The sequence below is a fragment of the Lampris incognitus genome, chromosome 4 (assembly GCF_029633865.1).
Source record: "Lampris incognitus isolate fLamInc1 chromosome 4, fLamInc1.hap2, whole genome shotgun sequence".
Classification (NCBI taxonomy): Eukaryota; Metazoa; Chordata; class Actinopteri; order Lampriformes; family Lampridae; genus Lampris; species Lampris incognitus.
The window spans coordinates 46,032,929-46,053,022 of NC_079214.1; the positions used below are offsets into that span (position 1 = coordinate 46,032,929).

At 44.9% G+C, this 20,094-nt stretch overlaps 1 protein-coding gene across 1 annotated transcript in view; it reads right to left on the minus strand.

Moving 5' to 3' along the window:
* The window catches only part of nav2a (neuron navigator 2a), a 132,754-nt gene that overhangs the window by 42,498 nt on the left and 70,162 nt on the right, over positions 1-20,094 (minus strand). The window contains exons 8-12 of the mRNA XM_056279088.1: positions 16,842-18,123; positions 15,120-15,229; positions 14,652-14,760; positions 13,208-13,633; positions 7,649-7,771 (exon numbers count right to left, since the gene is read on the minus strand). Coding sequence (XP_056135063.1) covers positions 7,649-7,771; positions 13,208-13,633; positions 14,652-14,760; positions 15,120-15,229; positions 16,842-18,123 — 2,050 coding nt within the window. The remainder of the gene's footprint in view (positions 1-7,648; positions 7,772-13,207; positions 13,634-14,651; positions 14,761-15,119; positions 15,230-16,841; positions 18,124-20,094) is intronic.

Below are 20,094 nucleotides of genomic sequence, written 5' to 3' on the forward strand. Positions count from 1 at the left end.
CTTCTATTCTAGTTTTTGTTTCCTAATTTGACTCTCCCCTAGCCTCTAAACATCCACAGTATGGTGAGAAAGACCCTTCTGCACACATAAATCTGGATCACAGTATTTCGTGTGAATGGACTTTTACTGATCCACTTGTTTTATAAACTGCTCATGTTGCCTGTGTCGTTTTGTAAGCACTGCAGTTTTTGAACCAAATCACTGAATGCAAAGGGGAAAAATGACATGCTGGTACAGGCTGTGGGGTGTCGATGGACTGGTCATCTAAGAGGAGCAGGGGGAGAGTTTAGATGGGAGGCAACAGCGAGGGTAAAGGAGTCAGTGAGGGAAGAGCTGGGACGGGAACCAGCACATTCCTGGCCAGGGCCCAGGAGCTGTGTGTCGTGTAAATGACATGGCTGTCCCCGTCTGAGGGCAGGGGGTAAATGATAGGACTGGACTGGCCAACAGACTGAGGAATTTCCCTCTCAGTTTCCCTGGCCTTGTCCCATTGTCTCATGCGATGGGGAAAACATTTCCAATCTTTGCTCAGAAAACGTATAAAAGCATTTAGAACCAGCATGGCTCGTTCTCTTTCTCAAATAGAGTTCCTGCGACTCTCTCTCTCTCCCGCTCTCCCATGTGTAAACAGCAGGCTCCCATGGAGTCGACTGACTGACCTGGATCTACAGAGGAAACATACCAAACTCTTAGCACATGTGTAATGCAAATCTCTGAACACATGGACACAATGGTGCAATCTGTGTACACAAGCACAGCAAAACAGCGGCAATATTAAAAGAGCATTAGTGCAAACACGTGGAATTCAACAGCCAAATACAGACACACCCACTGTAAACAGCCCCCTGCACACACCAACCTATTGTTGTCTCCATGCTAGTTTGCAAAAGGCATTAATTTGGATTTTTTTTTCTAAAGGTGGTTTCTTCAGAAATTTAATTTCACATCTTTTTCTGAGATCACACGGTAGGCATGGATGATAACTTGATTCGGTTACCTTTTAAACTGTCCCCTGTGTAAACCTGCCATCTAACCAACTAACCTGCGTCCCCAAAATATCAGGGCTGCCTTTCAGGCAAAAAAAAAAAATAGATAACTTACCCTGTCTGCTGTTTGTTTGGGTGCAGAGCTAAAAGTTAAACCAAGGATCACTGACTTCAGATGAAAGCAGATGAATTAGAGTCCATACAGGTTCGGTTCCTCAGTGCTATCTGTCATATCCCCTCATCTCCATGTCTTGTCAGCATGCTCTCCTGGTTTCCCTGTTCACAAATCAGAGTAACTGTACTGCCCCAGCTCCTCAGCCTTTTCTGGTGGGGCACCCTTGCACTGTGAAGTTCCAGCAAAGACTAAGAACATAAATGAAAAACAGTAAATCCCCTCTATCTACCCATGCCAGAGCCCCACCCTCTCTAGAGTGTGAGTGTGTGTGTGTGTGTGTGTGTGTGTGTGTGTGTGTGTGTGTGTGTGTGTGTGTGTGTGTGTGTGTGTGTTTTTGTGTGTGTCTTGGGGCGAGGCAGGTGTGCTTGTAAAGAAAAGCCCAGGGGAGGATTGAGATGTGAGATGACCTGCAAAATTTGCATGAATATTACTGTATTTGCACTGCAAATACAGTAATATTCATGATTGTAAGAGTGCCAGTTCTCTTACGCCCTGGACAGAGTCCACCATTTTTTTATATATAAATGTATCAGACTATGAAAAGTCAAGACACCACACACTTAACAACTGGAATCGGTAAAGTTCTAGTCTTACCAATCTTAGAGGTGCACACGCCTAACTTTTTCCCCCCCGACCATCTGTCACTACACAAGCACAGTAAGACTTGTCCCGATTTGTGAAACTCGAACATGATTGATATAATCGTGACCGCTCTGACTGGTATAAGGATTGGGAGGTGAGAGATTTAAATGTTCCTATTTTGTGCAAACCAGTGCACTCTTCATTTTCACTCTTCATTGTAAATCAGTTATCATGGCTAAATTGGGGTTATAATCTGGCTTTACACTGTATAGTATGCTCCTGGCTTTGGGGTTCTCTCTTTCTGTCCCTTCCGTTCTTCCAACTTAATATTTTTTTTCCATTTCACATCCTCTCATCTCTTTCTTTCTATTCTACTGGAAGCCTTCCATTTCATCAAAATTGATACCTTTGACTGTACTTTACGCCATCTCCTCCCACAAACATCTGGGCAGATGATTTCCTCTCAGTTTCTGTATAAAAACGCATGTGTGTCTTTGTGTGCATGTGTGTGTGTGTGTGTGGGCACGCGTGTATCTGTATGCACGCACATTGTTAGGTGCAAAGGCATTGTGCAGCAGCTCGTGTAGGTGGGCGTTGGGGGGGGGATCAGTGACTTAGGGCATATATCTGTGTTAGAAGCCTGCAGTGACCGCCAGCGTCTCCAGGAGGATGGAGAGCCAGACTGCTGTGGTGTTGCAGTCATCCAGCCTCAGACTGAGCGCTCCACCGGCCTGGCTTCATTATAAACACATACCTCTGGGACAAGGCCAAACGCTGCACTGGCATAAACACCACCAGGAGGCATTATGAACATTTGGTAAGAAATTCAAAGGCTGTGAGATTGTGTTTGTGTCTCGTTTGGCTGCACGTGTTTATGCTGCACAATGCTACACATAATGTGTGGTGATGTGTGTGTGTGTGTGTGTGTGTGTGTGTGTGTGTGTGTGTGTGTGTGTGTGTGTGTGTTTGTGTGTGTGCAGGGCAGAAGTAGACAGGGAGAGCATAGACAAAGGATGGGAGTGGCTGTAAATGTGTTTTCAGCTCATCAGCCATAATCAAATGTAAGCTAGCTCCCTCTGTTGTCCTGTCGCACAGCTGAAATGCAGTTAGTCTGCACCATACTGCTGTCCTCTCTGTGATGAGACGGTACACAGAAAAGTGAAATCTAACCAGTTTCACAATGTGAATTCACCAACCACTGTGCAATATTACTTCTTACAAACCCCCTAATTTCAAAACGCACAAATACAAAAAATTAATATTTTCTAGATAAGACAATTTTTTTGTCTGGTAATTGCCTGTCGCATTCATTAGGAGTAAAATGATGGGAGTGGGTTTGAAGGGGAGGAGGCGTTTCATTTATATGTTATTATGTTGCAGTCCTAGAGGCAAACACACAGTCTTCGCCCAGCTGAACCCGGGGGGCGGGGGGGGGGGGGAGCGAGAGAGAAAGAGAGAGAGAGAGAGAGAGAGAGAGAGAGAGAGAGAGAGAGAGAGAGTGGTATAGTGCCAGGTGTTAGCTAAACCAGAGGAGCAATACTGAGGAGGGAGGATGTAGCTCCCTTCCCTACCTGAGGCCAATAGGGAAACCAGTCAAGCTGAGACAAGAGAGACAACGTGGTGGTGGTTTCTGTGTGTGTGCGCGTGTGTGTGTGTGCGCGTGTGTGTGTGTGTGTGTGTGTGTGTGTGTGTGTGTGTGTGTGTGTACATCAAGAGAGAAAGAAGGACAGAGAGAGAGAGAGAGAGAAAGAGAGGCTTTGTTTAGAGGTTGCTCTAAACAAGTTTATTTTCAGCTGCAGGTGTAATTACACAACCCCTGGGAGATAGAAAAAGAATAGAGACCAGGGAATGCCAATACCACACACACACACACACACACACACACACACACACACACACACACACACACACACACACACACACACACACACACAAAGAAAGAACGGGCAGACCTATCTGCAGCCCTCAGACAAAGAACAACAGAAGGATACTGTGAAAGGTTGTGAACAGCAGCCCACTTGCAGCTATACAGCAAACCCAAATCATCTGGTGTGTGAATGTTAAACGTCACCATGAAGCACACCAAATATACCGTTAGGAAAATTACAGCCAGCCTTTATCAGTCCCTCTACTTTCAATTATGTTGATGTTGAGTACGAGTTTAAGCTGGAGAATAAGTGTAGAAAGAATACAGCACATGAGCATCAATACGAATCTGTTGTTACACACATTGCAATGTTAACAAACCCTTCTACAGCCTGAGAAGAGTGTGAAACTCCCATTTAGCTGTTGTTCAATAAATTCAATAAGTGCTGAAAAAAGGTTTTAGAATACGACCAGGCACTTGGTAAAAGTAGAAAAAGCTTAGAAACAGATATTTATCACAGAATGAAGTGCTGATTGTGTATGCACAATACACTTAAACCGGGATTCCAGTGTGATGATATCTGATTTTATTTCCCCTCATCTTATAACAAGAAACAATTCCATGTGTGTTTTTAGATGAAAAGATCAGCTTACATCCTGATACTGTGGGGGGTGATCAGGGCTCTCTCTCTTCCCGTCTCCCTCCCTCTCCGTTTTATGTGGTTCAGCGCTCATATTGAGATAAAGAAATAATATCTTCCAAGGCTTAGCTCTCTCTCTGTCTTTCTCTCTCTGTCTGTCTGTCTCTCTCGCGCTCTCTCTGTCTCTCTCTCTCTCCACACATTAGCACAGTCACAGCTACAGCGGGACTTACGCCACAAATCTTCTTTGTCGAGCTCAACAAAAGGAATTCAAATTAGAAGACAAGCCATTATAGATCACTTCCTCCTCCGGCCGTCACGATGGATAGCGGATGGAAAGACACAAACACACGTACGCACACATGCATAAAGACTCCATACTACATTAGCCGTCCTTTTCCCTTTTTTTTGTTTAATTATATTTTGTTATTTTTATACTTTTATTAGATAGTCTCAGTGGAGGCAGACAGGAAATGTTGGAAAGAGAAAGGGGGGGGTGAGACATGTAACAACAGCCACCGGCTGGATTCGAACCGGCAACGGTTGCGACCATGTTGCACTCTTAACTATTTGGCTACGGAGGCGCCACATTAGCTGTCTTTTTGTCTATTTACTCCACCTAGCAGGTCCCATTGTGTCAAAATCCATAGAATTCCCTGATGAAGACACAGCTACACTTCCTCCACCCTGATCATCCATTTGACATCCACACTGACGGTCCTTTTGAAAATGTCTCACATTCAGTAGAGGGAACTATAACAGCTGGCACACCAGTCTCCCAAACACTAAAATTAAATATCTTAAGAATGCGTAGACACTACATTATCTGAACGAATTATTAGATAGGCTGTTAAATTATCTGTATAAAATGCTACCTTCGAGCAGAGTGAGGAGAGCTCTTATAAATAGGACAGATATGGTCTAATCCTCCAGGTTTTGGGTGAAGGCTTTCAGCTTCAGAACACTCTGTTCCCCTGTGAACTGCGACTCTTTGAGGCTCTTGACCCCCTTGCCGAAGGGTCATGGGGGTTTTCGCCTTGACACCACAGTGACACCCGACACCCCACCCCCACCCCCTCTTTGCTGGATCGGCCGTCTGCGAGGACAGGAAGGGCTGTATCGGTAGCCAGAGGACACAAAAGACATTACAATCCTATCTGGTTTATAGACATCCCAAAGAGTCCCCACGCCCAGTCAGTAAGCAAATATGATTCTTTCACACTCTTCGTCTGGGACTAAACTGTTACAAGGGTGCGCACGCATGCACACACACACACACACACACACACACACGCGCACACACATGCAAAGCAATGTATAAGGTTGTTCAACCCCTTGCACAGCCTGCCAAAACTGTGCAGCTAACCCCCACATTGACTCCACTCATGTATTAAACTAGCCTCACCTCATGGAACACTAACTGTTCACCCCCTCAAACTGTCGGCACTACTGTCCATTTCCATTTATTATGCTAATGTATGTATTGACCACTTCACAACTCTCCTAATTAATAGTAAACTGAAACCAGCAAGCACATTCAGCAGACATTCCTTTAGGTGGGGTGCCTGTGTGTGTGTGTGTGTGTGTGTGTGTGTGTGTGTGTGTGTGTGTGTGTGTGTGTGTGTGTGTGTGTGTGTGTGTGTGTGTGTGTGTGTGTGTGTGTATACCAAACCAAAGGTTTGGTCCTTATCATCCCACTTCATTTTAAAGCTTGTCTCTCTCCTTCATCTTCTGTCTCCCTGTTCTCTCTCATCTTCTGAAAGTATTAATTGAGTCCATATGAAGATTTGAGACTATGAAATATAAACACAGACACACATAATATCTGGCAAACACATCACGTCTATCTCTTGGTGAGAGAAACCTCCCTCCTTGAAAACATGAAAGCATCAAACACCATGAAAGCCAAAAAAAGAAGAAGAAGAAACGAAAACCAAAAAAAAAAAAAAAAAACCCCAACTTTTATCATTTAATTGCCTTCCTTGCTTCTTTTTTTTTGCTTCTTGCTCTCTAATCAACACAAACACCAACAGGAGGAGGAGAAGAACACTCTGGCTGGGTAGAAAGGAAAAGATGGATAGAGGAGGAGGGGGAAATGAGAGAAGAGAGTGGGGGAGAAGAGACAAGTGATGGGACAAAGGGGTACAATCAGAAAGAGGAGAGAGACAGGATGTGTTAAGCCCTACCCAAGGGCCTTGATGTGTGTGTGTGTGGGACGGGGGGCAGGAGAAAAGTCTTTAAAAGAACAAAGGTCAAAGGTCATGTAGACAGGAAATTAGCCACACCTGAAGCTTTTCACAATGGCTAAGCAGCAGTTAGTTGCCAGCAGAAACTGTCCATCGGTCTGTCTGCCTTTTCAACCTCTTTGTTGGCCCTCTCTGTTAGAGATGATCTCTCACTCAGTGTTTTTATCCAGCAGCCTCCATCCAGAGTATAATCAGTCTTCATATCAAACCCGTTACTCTCATCTCCCTTCCCCCACTACCCCTCTACCATCTCTATCTTGGTACACAGTGGGGCTCTAATCTACCTTCATCCATTTCTGTCTGTCAATTAGCCCTGTGAGCCAACCCCATCTCCCCCATTCTGACGGGACAAAGGCCAAAACTTCCCACTTCATCACTCAGGCAGACATCCGACATGCAGCGCAGTCCCATGGATAGCCATACATTTGGCAGACATTTTTATCCAACGCAACTTACAGGAGGATCGCCAAATAGCAGATGAATTCGAGTGTTAGGAACTGGCATCACAGAACGCTATATGGTAATCATATCATAGCCGAGAGTGCATTTAGTGTCGGTGCACTTTAGATCATCACGAGATGGAGAGTAGGAAAATCAAAGTACAAAGTAGACCATCTCATAACACAATAAAACCATACAAATATGCCATGAGAGCATAAAAACAGCAAGTGTAAATAAAAAAGGGTCCAATAGTAGACACCAATAACAATGGTGTTTAATTAAGACTGCAATAGCAACAGCTGGAGCCAATTCATAGTCACTGCCGAGTACCAGCAGAGACCATCAAAGGATTAAGACAGGTCCTGAAAGGAAGGTTTTTACCGACTGGCACTTCTGTATAACTATGCACGCTCTGCTCCATGCAACCACATATGTCTTGATAATGTATATGGCAAATGTGCCATCAATGTCTGTTGTGTTTACATTTTATGCCAAGTTTCCAGGAAGGTGATTAATTTTACCGCACAAAGTGTAGCAGCATCAGAGATATGTACCAGTGGAGGACTGAACAAAACCTATTCAATAACACTCCTGCTTTTAGCAGAGACAAACTGAGAGACAGAGGCAGAAAGCAATAGTGTGAGAGGAGAGAGAGCGAGAGAGCGAGAGAGAGAGATCTCCACAGAATATGTGTGCAAGTTGAGAACCTACCTGTCAGCGTCCCCTTGTCCTGAGGAAGTGTTTCGTTGGAGTGTTTCTCGGACGGCACCCATGCTGTCAGGGAGTCGGTTGAGTCGCCTGGTGTACAGACCCAGCCCTCCGTCAGTCATGTAACTGCAAACACAACGTTCACCGTTATACTCAACATGTACACTGTGAAGCAATTCCTCCATGATGCACAGTTTAAGGACCAGGAAGAAGAAAAAAGAAAAAAGAAAAAAGAAAAAGAAGAGAAAATAGTTTGAATTGAGTTGTATGTGCATTACCCTGGTCAATAAAAAGGCAACTTTTGTATCTAGCACTTTGTTGACATAATCCCTCTTCCTCTAAGAGTGGCTTTTATTTGGAGCAGGAAGGGCCAACATCCATCTTGTTTTATCCAACAGAGGCAAACTTGACACTGCTCAGGGCTTAATGTATCTCTATGACAGGCTGTGTGTGCACACGCATGCACGCATGCACGCATGCACACACACACACACACACACACACACACAGCACAAACCAAACACACATGGTCAAACAATGCAGCAGTGAGGACACCGAGTGGTCCGATTAAAGTGACGTTTTTCCCAGCAGTAAACAACCACGGCCCACAGAAAGAGATGTGTAGAGGGATTGTCCTGGAGGCTGAGTGAATCCACTCTTTCCTGCCGGAGGAGGGAGATCGCCAGGCTCCACCAACATAGAGGATATTGTGGTCCGCTCTGATCTGTGTTATTATGATTGACTGAAAGTTGGGTTATGAATGGCTGAACAGTAAGTAAGGCTAAAAATACCCCTAAGTGCCAGCCAAGTAGGGCATTCATTTTTTTTTTCATCACGGAAAATTACATACGAGTTTGACTTGATTTATTGGTCGGGAGAGTCACAGGCTAGCCGTTAGGAACCGTTACAGTTTGAAGCAACTCGAGTCAAGGGGCCCTCAACAATAAAACAAACATTCCCATTTGAATTAAAACAACACCAGCTAATTCGACAAATATTGACTCTTTGGGGGAGATTCCTAATTTAACAAAATATTTACGCATTTAACCCATTAAATATTTGCTGACCTAAGCTGTAGGCTGGACTACTGAATTGTGAGGAGGTGTCTAAGAGCTTTCCTTAACTATCTGCATGGGACCATGATGATTTTGTTTTGGCACTTGCAAGAACAAACAAAATAAGTCCAGTAACTCTATGACCACTAAAACACTCTCTGTGCTATCTCTGTACAAGTCAGTGATAGGTGGGAGCCCACCACATACAGACACGCACACACGCACACGCACACATACATACGCATGCACACACACACACACACACACACACACACACACACGTACATATGCACGAACACGAACACACACACACACACACACACACACACACACACACACACACACACACACACACACACACACACACACACACACGTGTAGTCAAGGTAGGAGTACAGCCTATGGACAGAGCTCCTTTGTGTAGCCCAGTTGAGCAGAATCAGTGTTGAAACCCATGACAGAGTGCGGCGTGCAGCCAAACTACTGTACGTGGCAAAAGCTCATTCCATGTTTTTGATAAAGCCCTGCACGGAGACGTACCTGAGTTTGCCAATAGTTCCAGCTAGCTGACAAATCTTTACTTTAAGGATCTTAAACGGTCAGTATACCTGCTGCAGAAACGCAGTTTGTCTGGCATGCACAGGTTGTAGTGTCATTTGTGGAGCAAAAATAGCACCATTTCAGTTTTTGGCCTTTGCACGGGCTTGCTGGCTGAACTGGTCCAATACTTCAAATGCCAGCCAACGACGTGTAATTATTTGCAAATTGTTTGACCATGTCACATAATTGGTTGTGCAGCATGCCTGGGAAGTATGGACACTCATTTTTCAAGTCTATTGCCCTTATTTGACCTTTCTGATAATCATCTCACGCAAAATGAGGAATACAAAACCGCAGCACGTATGCATGTGCAAACATTTTGACTGTTCAATTTATAATCTTTTCAATTCTGCAGTAAGTATACTAACATCTGGAGCAAATGCAGTCTGAGGAAGACCACAAAAGAGAGGGAACCAGCAGATAGTGTCACAATTGTGGACAACAGATGACTAACACCTGTCCCTTTGGGTAAGCTCTGATCCCAGACAGTCTCCACAGAGAAGGGGGGTTGGCTGTCCCTTTTAGGAAGTATCCATCTTTCAACAACAATGTCACCTTGAAGATAACCAGGTTGTCACGTACACATTCTTGCCACACACTAATGAGTGACTGAGCCTCCTGCATCCTCCTGTTGCAGATGCCTGTTAACCTATACCCTTCTGCTGCAGGGGAAAATGTGTTTAGGCCAGACGGTTTGTGGGCTGAAATCCTGAAGCCAGGTAAGACCAAGAGTTTATGCAACTGTGCAGCTGACAGAAGTAAAAGTTGTGGAGAAAGTCAAATGTAGGAAACACTGATGGCTTTTTCATTACCTTGAATGCAAGCATTTTGGTTGATACCGCACCGGAATTTGGAAAGTGTCATACCATGAGAAAACAAAACAAAACAAAAACAGTTGTTTCTGGAGACTCTGTTGTCAGTTAAAATGGTTAGACATACCTCGCTCCCTTAAACATGGAAACTCGATTAATCCAAGGCAAAATAAACAAGTCCAGGTGAGGCGAGTTCGCTGTAGATAAAAATCTCCAACACAAGGTGTCTAGTTCCAACAGTCTGGCTGCTGTCTCTGTTTCTCTGTCTAGTCTTTATGCATAGCTGTAATCTGGTGAAATATGAATTACTTCATGTGGTGAGGGTGTATCTCCTCATACTGCACTCAGACATGAGGAGCTAGTGTGTGTGTGAATCCTCCATGTAAACCCTAAAAGTACATGTGTATCTACGTGGGTAAGAAGTGAGTGGACTCTCTCTCTCTCTCTCTCCTCAGTGTTGGTATGCAGCTCTCTCATAGCTCCACATGACTCCTCCAGGCAGGAGGTTGGGTCTGCCTGCCTGCCTACCAAAGAGCACAAGGTGGAGAAAGCTAGGAGGAGGGGATGGGGTATGGAGATTCGGTAAGGAGGGGGCAATGTACCCCCAAGTAGTAAGGAATGGGGGGGGGGTCTCCAGGGGCCAGAGAAAGGGAGACGGAGTTGGGGTTGAAGAAAGGGGAGGAGACAGATGGTGATGGTTGCTTGTGTGTGTGTGTCGGTGTAATGGTGGTAGATGGGATGAAAGAAGCGCCATGCGTTGTAAAAGGATTGTCATCAGTCATGTTGTCTACACCACAGGACTTCAGAGAGCACTCTATCAAACAAATCTACTCAGCCAACAAAATAAATAAGAGGGAACGTTTCATCTGAATCTCCAGGTACAGAAGTCAGACAGATGCTACAGCCCCACCATTCTCTGATGTGTATCCTTCTGAAAGAAAAGGGACATCTAAGAAGAAAATAAGATCTGAGCTGTCTGTGGTAGGTTGCTAATGTACATAAGACACTGTAATCCAAATGCTGGCCCATCCTTGCTAGTTAAACACTCTACCTTAGTGTGGAGGAACCAGTTTATTGACAGGCAGCAAGCTACTGAAGGGAGCTAACCACTATATGGCCTGAGGTAACACGGAGGGGGAGAGGGTGATCTATCTGTGTCTGTTTTAAATGGTTAACCCACAGGGCAACTCCACCCACCACAGACACCCATAATCACACCCAACACATGCACACACACACACACACACACACCTCAAACTGCAAGTCCCTATACATAAAATACATCTCTAATCCAACCACCAAATTTCCACAACACTATCAATTAGCAACTATCAATCATCATGTCCCTGCAGCTGATGCGTTACTTAGCACCAAATACACTAAGCATCCAATAGTGTAAGTTGTTTTTCATATACAGATGCCAAGTGGTACAATATCTAGTGGTAAACACCCTGTGATAATAGTATTTGTTTCATTCAAAGAACCAATTCATCCATAATTTGGTCATCACAGCACACATCACAGCCTTTCGCCTCATTCTAACAACATGTAACCTACATGAGCCCCACAGCCTCTGAAATAGAAAAAAATTTCTCTCAAATTAGATAATGCTATTTTTATTTTTTGGTCTGCTTGCCACCCACAGCCTTGACCACAGCCTGGCTATCAAGTTCTGCAGATGAGGGAATGGCTCTGTTCTTCTGTTCATATCACTCACCTGCCCAGGTGTGGCTGTAGGTCTGCCTTTGTCCTCTCAGGCAGCTATTCAAACATATCAAGTACTTCAAGAGCACTTAGCTCGCTAAACCCCCACAACCCCCTTGAGGCTGGTGAATCAGTTGAAAGCCATAGGGGCTGACTAAATTAATCCGAGCCCCAATTTTTTTTTTTACAGATGTGGGCTTCCTCTAGATTCTCTCGTTTTGCCTAATCGCTCATGGTCCTTGGCAAAGCTTGGAGAATCCTTTTAATACATCACTCACACATAAAGTAATCCTTGAAACAGCCCTATTACTAGAACCACTGTGTCTTTCTTGCTTGTCTTTGGCATATATAAGAAAGTTGACTAAAATGTCATATGATAATAATGGTGACAGCAGAGGTTTAAATTGCAGAGTGTGACAAGCCAAGGTATGCAACAAGCCTGACTGGACACTGACTGGAGAAAAGCTTGACGTCCTATCAGTTTCACCACGGAACAGCTGGCAGACACTATGATGAGATGGATTTGGGATGTAGTCTAAACAGAATAAACGAGACTACTGAAGCTACTCTACGACAAATTATCTGACAACTGGAATTGGTAGGCAAGGTAAGTTAAGGTACACTACTGCCCTCTTCTGGTAAACAGCATTCATAGGGAACTCACACAGCCAAGGCAACAATGCGCCTTTCTTATTGATAAAAGCATGTGCCTTCATTAGTCAAGTCAATTTTATTTGTATAGCCCAATATCACAAATCAGTAAAAACTTCTTTACCTGAGAACTTAAAGGAAGAGATCTAGGGAAATTTCCCATACGCATTTTAAAATGTCAGACCCAGAGCTCACAACATCATTATATTGCATCGGTGATTGTTTAACACTGCCAAATACCAAGTGTACTTTATAAAGTCTGACCCAAACTGAGGCGATTATGACCTGATTGAGTGTGCACAGTGCATTTTTTTGGTTGCTTTTAGCTTGATAAGTACCAGGGGAAGTGGAGAAAAGGACTTTATTTATTGTCATGAGTAATGGCAAAGTTGTCGTGAATTGCCAGCAGTACATAATTTGACTAGCCGCACTGCTGCTAGCATTTTTGGATCTCTCCAACAATCAAAAAATCCCATTGCCTCATGTCATCATCATTATTTATTTTGGGCCGGACTTTGACAAAACTGTATTCACACAAGCAACAGACCGGATTATGGTCTGTTTTTATCGGCAACATTTTTAGACTTGTTCTGTGTGCACCAGACTGCAGAGGGAGTGTTCATACCTGTTAAAATGAGCTGAACTTAAACATAGAGGTTCATAAAGTCTATTACAAATAGCGTAGCTGTGAAAACCACTTCAAACAATGTATAAACTCTTTTTTCTCCCTGTCCACTCACCCACTCGCGACATCATCAGTGCGCGTCACGTTCTTGCTGAGCACGTCTCCATCACTCATGTATCCCGTGACCTCCACGGCGATCCCCTCCAGCTCAATGTCTTCTCCGGCTCGGTCACCCAGTTCTACGCTGCAGAGAGCTCCACCTCTGCCGGCTAGCTGGCGCCTGAGGGGACCTGGGTAGACATAGCGCCCTCCCTGGCCTGCCGCCACCCTGCCCCCATACCCATTCCCGATGGAGGGCGCATCACCTGCCTGGAGACGTGGGCTAGACTGGCCAAGTCGCCACGACGACAGGGAGGGGCGGGAGGACGTGAGGCTGAGGATGCTCCGCCCCCCTCCGCTGGAAATGCCACCAACTCCACTGCCACTGCCGCTGCTGTTGACCTCTGTGGTGACACTTCCATCAAAGGTAGTTTCCAAGGTGCTGGGGACAAACAGGGAATGGAGGGGGGGGGGGTTGAATTTAACTTGTAGTACTTTTCATCTTCGCTGATCCCAACAATGACATTTTTAAGACAGGTACTTTTGGTGCTCAGTTTTGATTAGCAGAGACACTTGAAGGAGTTGAAAAATAGCAAATGCAACTGAACACACAACTATTACCACATAGAATAACAACATTTAATAGTTAACAAATAAGTGGATGAAAGGTTTCTTTGGCATTAGTATTTACCATTCGTTATAATAGTTTGTAACTAGTATTTTATAAAAAAAAGAGAGACGCGTGAAAAGGTGTTTGTTTGATCTGCTAGCGCCTTTCTGATAAAGTAGAGCTTGGAGTAAAAAATAGTCCAACAGGAGACTAAACACATTTTGCGACTGTCTCAAGTGGGAAAAAGCAAGGTACGAGGATACAGCAAGTGACCCTAAACTAAATCCAGACTGTGGGGTTAGGGCTGAGGCGATCAGGAGACAGAGAGTGAGGGAACTGGACTCCTAATCCTGTGGGAGGGAAGGAGAGCAGAGCGGAGCCTGAATGACAGACAACATGAGAGTCATGCCCAGCGATCAAAGTACAGGCTCCTCTCAAAAGAAGGATAAGACAAGAAGAAAAGACCTCTGAACCTAGAGGAAAACAGTCTGCTGATGATCTTTGGGTGGGTAAGAAGACACTGACTCAGCTTACAAGCCAGTTGTCCTGACTTTCCTGGCTCACTATTCATCCATAGAGGGAATTATGAGCAGATACACACTGATGAACCCCAAAACAGAAGATTTTTTTTCCACTGACATTTCTCACATCATTAAACAATGACATTTTGTAAGATGAGCAGTTATATCAACCCTCCTGACTGACTTTTGGGAGAATCTAAAGTGATGAACTCAAAAAGGAGGGCAACTGGTGGAAGACAAAACAATTATACTAAACAGCCACTAGGAGGTAGAACTACATCACGAATAAATCTGAACCGCCTCTGTGGCCATGAAAGATTTTTTTTTACCTGTGTGAGACCTGAGTGCCCCGTAGACTGGACATGGTTTCCTCCAGGTTCTGCCGCAGGTCTGCTATGTTCTTAACGGTACGCAGTCGCCTTGTCTCAGGATCTTCACCTGGGTAGCAGAAATATACAGCTGATAGACTAATTGGATGTTCGGATTGTAACAAATACAGATTTTGACTGTTGACCAGCTACCTACCTAGGTTTGCATCCTGCCCCGACACTGCACATTGACAATTTAATAAAACAAGCACACATACATGGCATTTGGCCTTTAACCTGAATCAGGTTAGTTTTCACCCTCTACACACACTGCTCCTTAGTTTTATGCATATGTTTAAGAGAGACCCATTTTTGACTTCATGTAAAGTGCATGTATAGAATGTGCTATATACATAAAAACTGACTGACTGATTGACTGGCTGGCTGACATACAGACTGACTGACTGACTGATTGATTGATTGACCTACCTGAAAGCTCCTCAATGGTTGGCTGGCTGTTCTTGCTAAAGGGGACCTCTCCGCCCCTTCCTCCTGAGCCCGTCTCTGCGTTCACGGTACCGTCACCTTCGGTTTGAGATCTGGGGAACCATGAAGTGTCCAGGGTCAAAGGGGATGTTCTCCATCTCTAAATCCTTCACAACTACTTCAGAAAGAATCTAAAATTCACTTGTTAATTGTGCAGATCTGTGGTGCAAAAAGCCAATGTTTAGCATCCAAGTCCTGCCACTGGTCCCATGCAATCCTACTGAGTGAGCCTAGATGCCCCAAGTTTTACCCATCAGGGTCACTCAGCTCTGAGGAGCTGAGGGTAAGAAGAACAAGATATTGCTTCAATGTGATGTCGTCAGTTCGAGTTATTTTGATTTACTATTGTCAATACCTATTGTTCTCATCTCTTTGCCTTTTGATCCTTTCTTGTTGTGCTGGTTTTCGTTTACTTATTCATCTTTTTTTTTATTCAACTTCACGCTTTTTTCTCCACTATTAATTGGACTATGTTGTTTATTTGAAAGCATTTTGTTAATGTTTATCTTTAAATAAAGTACTTTGATGTTAAATATCGTGTGTCACTGGATTCAACACAACAACACTCTCTTTGACAAGCAGAGGTGGTTAAATCCTAGACTTAATGGCATCTGACAGGTAGACAGCGGAGTCAGAAGTTACTGAACTCTCGGGACTGGGCTGTGCTGGCTTAGCCATGGCTCAGGATCTATGGAGGGAAGAAATGGGGACTCTGTGAAAGGGTCAGTTTCAGGGCACAGTTAGAGGAAGTGGTAGAGAGCTAATGGGGAGTCGTTAAAAAGACTCATTCAGAGCGGGCTGGGACCTCCACCCTTATCGCACTGGGACCAGGACACAAAGGTCAGAGACACACGCACAACACGCGCACGCACGTCTACCCACATATACGTACACTTGCAGACAACCCTCAACAACACATATGGATGTACACGGATTTGACTCTTGGAAGGGTTGCATTCCCGGCTAAGGGCTTACAGATGGCTGACAGCCATCACAATGATTGATGATTTTAGCACTTCCAGATGCTCTCAGAAATGACAATGAAGGTATGAGAATAATTTTTATATTAAGATCCTGATATCTGAAACCAAACCTGGACAGTTCAATCCATCTTAACTAAAGTATCCCAGTTTGCTTTACAGTACGTTTCTAGGGCTGAGCAATCATTCAGTTTCAGCGTTTATCTTCTTTCAATGGTACTGTATCGGGATGATGTTCGGATAGTCATATCGCCATAGAGATAGAGAGTCATTAGATAGTTTTCTAAATTTAAAAGGTAACGAGAATCAATGACCTAGTAAATCTTCTCACAAGGTGAGGTCTGAAATGCTTGAGGGAGTATTATCTGAAAACTAGCTTTGGTTTGATATTATAAATTACATTACCAAACATGACTATGTACTGAAGCTCATTTAGATTCTTAAACATGGTATTTTTGCACATGTAAGCAGATATTGTGATGTATATCGATATCATGTAAAATTCACCAGGATTATCGTAATAATAATATTTTCCATATCGCTCAGGACTACCTGGATTTTAACATCAGAAATGTCCTCATCATCAAATATATTCCCACTGGGTGTTGACATGATCAGCTCTTCAATTCGCCAAGGACAAAAAGGTTTGAGGTGTGCAGGTTATTTTCCTGTTCTCGGGTCTTACCTGTACATGAAAGGTGCGACTGTCGCGGTGTTTGGGTGGCTGTGGTGTTGTTGGTTTTGAGGTAGTTGCACACTGACCGTGTTGCTTGCTGTGCTCTGCGTAGCTCCTCCTCCAGCTACAGGTGGAGGGGTGGAGCCGTGGGCTTGTGAGGCTTTGCCTTCGGTGGAGGCCAGACTAGAGGTAGAACTGGAGTGTCTGCTGTCCCTGTCTCGCTCTCTGTCTAGGGGACTGCGGTGCATGGCAAGACCCCCTCCTAACCGCATGCTCCTGGGCCTCTCCCCAACTTCCTTAGCTCCCGCCGAGGAGACTTTTCCCACGACTCCTGGGGCTTTGCCCCCTGGCTTTGGTATTCCGCTGTGTGCTGGGGTGGAACTTTCCTTTTTGGCCACTTTACCCCCCTTGGGAATGAAGCTGGCAATTTTTGAGGTCCTCTTATTGGAACTGTCCATTTCTGTGGTAACTGTAGCTACTTCCTCCTTAGGCTCCTCCCCCCTGAGCTCCACCCTCTCTGGGACCGAGGTGCGCTTACCAACCTCCTTCCCTCTCTCCTCTTTCTCTTTCACCCGCTCCTTGTCCTTGTCTTTCTCCGGGCCTTTCGTCGAGTTCTTCTTGGCAGTCAGAGCTCTGCTAAAGGTGCGCTGGGCGATGCCTCTCAGGGCAATCTTAGGGCTGCTTGTTGTTGTGGCAACAGTGGGCCCCGTTGAGGCAGCCGCCCCATGGGCTGTCCCATTGCTGGTTCCATTCATCCCCGGCCGGACATTCCCATCGGCTTCCTCCAGAGGGTCAGTGTTGGAGCCAGCCTCGGCCCTTTCCACTGGCCCCGCTCCGAGCTGCTTGGCTGAGGCTGCACAGTCTGTCTGGGCCCCTGCTCCATTGGAGGAGGAGGACGAAGACTTGGATCCCCCTTTGCTGTTGAAGAGTTTGAGCTTCTCCAGCATCGACTTCTGACCGACCATCTTAGGAGGGGCTTCGGTTGGTGGAGCAGCCTTCGAGGAGCTCTCTTTCTCTGGCTTTACCGAGAGTGGGGCAGAGGCGGGGGAGCTGGTGGCGGTCACGGACGGGGAAAAAGAGGAGGTGGTGTGCTTGGAACTCATGGACTTGCTCCTCCAGGGCTTGCTGTTGGAGTTAGGCTGGGGAATGGCTGATGAAGAGGAAGATGAAGGAGGAGGAATCAGGCCAGAGGTAGAGGAAGGAACACTGGCAGAGGTGCAAACAGTTGCTGAGGACAGCAACGGGTGCTCAGTCATTGCCGAAGGCTGTGAGGTCATGCCCTCTGAGGACTCTGCAAAGAGGAAAGGAGGAGGAGAAAACAATTTACAAAAGAGGGGAGAACAAAGGTAGGAGTCACAGAGAGAGAGAGGGCCAGGGATAGAGGAGAATCCAGACTCTAAGAGGGAGATTCTTTATCGACCCCACACAGAGTGGCCTTATAAGGGCCTGTCCTGCTTAGCAAGCATGTGTTGATACAGCCAAGCGTCCCATTACTTTCCTTCGGCCCAGTCACTACAACTGTGAGAAAACCGTTAATACTAACAATGAGAGGAACCCATCAGAAAGTGTTTATAAAAACAACGAAGAGTTGTTTCAAAGGCTTTAAAGTCTGGCCAAGGAGGCCCAGTCAAAAAGACGCAGTGCCACACTTATAAGGCTTGGACTTATATGGGCTGGTTTTGGTCTGCTACTTTATGAAGAAGCTACTTCTGGTTACATCTGGTTATATGGCCCCTGTCCCCCTGAAATGTGACAATGAAACCATAATCTTCAAGTTAAACTGAAGTTAACAGAAACTAAACCAAAATATCTGACTTTGTAAAAAAAAATTCTAGGGGTGAACATGCTCATTTGAAATACCAGATCAGTCACCAATCTTTTTTTTTTTTTTACAAAATTATCACCAGAGGAGATATAGTTTATGTGACCATCTAAAAAAAAAAGTTGAAGATGCTAAGCGGCTTAGCAGCATTTCAACAAACAACTTACCAAGAGGAGGAAAGCTGAGAAAAAGAGATAAAAAATCCTGGCACCAGACTGGGAGATTGACACTATCTTCACCAGGACAACTACACTGATGTCTGTTAAAGTTCAGAGCCAGGACAAACTGACTCTTGTCTGCAAGAGTCTGAGAGTGATGCGAGAACCAAGTGTGCAGTCCAGTAGCATTTGAATATTCAAAGTGCAACTGCCAGTAAGAGGAGGCCTGTCCAGAGAGCACTGGGTGAAATGAATCATAACAGTCCTGTTGGAACGAATCCCTCTTACTATGCACACACACACACGCACATGCCCACACGTGCATACGCACGCACACACGCACACGCAGACTTTGAACATAATTTGTCCTAGACACCACCACAACCTGCTAACTTGCTGACTTACACCCTCTTTCAAATCTTGCAAATGCAGCTTCTCATGCAACTGTAGCATTCCTCATAGAACTAACAGAGTTTAATGGTCTTAATACATTATGTGCAATCAATTTCCTTTTTTATGGTGTACACAGTAATTCACTCCCACAACTCACACAGTTCTTCTGTGACTGTATGCAGGTTCTTTTTTTTCCTTTCTTGAGGCTACCTACTATAATTCATATTTACATGGTTAGGTCTCATTAAATCAGCATTTACTCTAAATATTAAACACTAGACCCATTTGTTTACCACTTTCTCATCTGGTGCTCCTTTGTTTTTTTTCTTCAAATTTACAGTGCCTTTCATGTCCTAATTGGAGATAGGAACCCCCTAGCCACCTCTCCCATTTCCCCCTGTTCAGTATTTAGCGAGTGCAGCCTGAAACAATGCAGCCATTAGGAAGTGATTAGGGCCCAATTAGCCGTGCTAGCAGTTAGCGATCAGAAAGTGGGTCAGGTTGCTAATAGCTAGCTTTCAGTTTTGGAGCACATGAATGAGAGAGGGACCAGCTGCATTTATGGACGAGGGAGAGGAAAAAGTGCAAGAAAGAGAGAAAGAGAAAAAGAAAGACACGGAGATAGAAACACAGAGAGACAGAGAGAGCAAGAGAGAGAGAGCTCCAGGTCGGAAATAGCAAAATGGGAGTTTGGGGAGAGCTTTCACTTCTATGGCAGTGCTGGTTGTCCTGTCCATGAACGGGGTCAGACTGGATGTGGGTCAGAGAGGGACAGATTACAGCAAAGTGCTGAATACTGGGACAACTGGTGTGTGTCACGGTTGGAACTTGTGACCAGGACAACACGCTCCACTTAGGTTGCTCAGGGCAATGAAAAGCAGTCAATCTT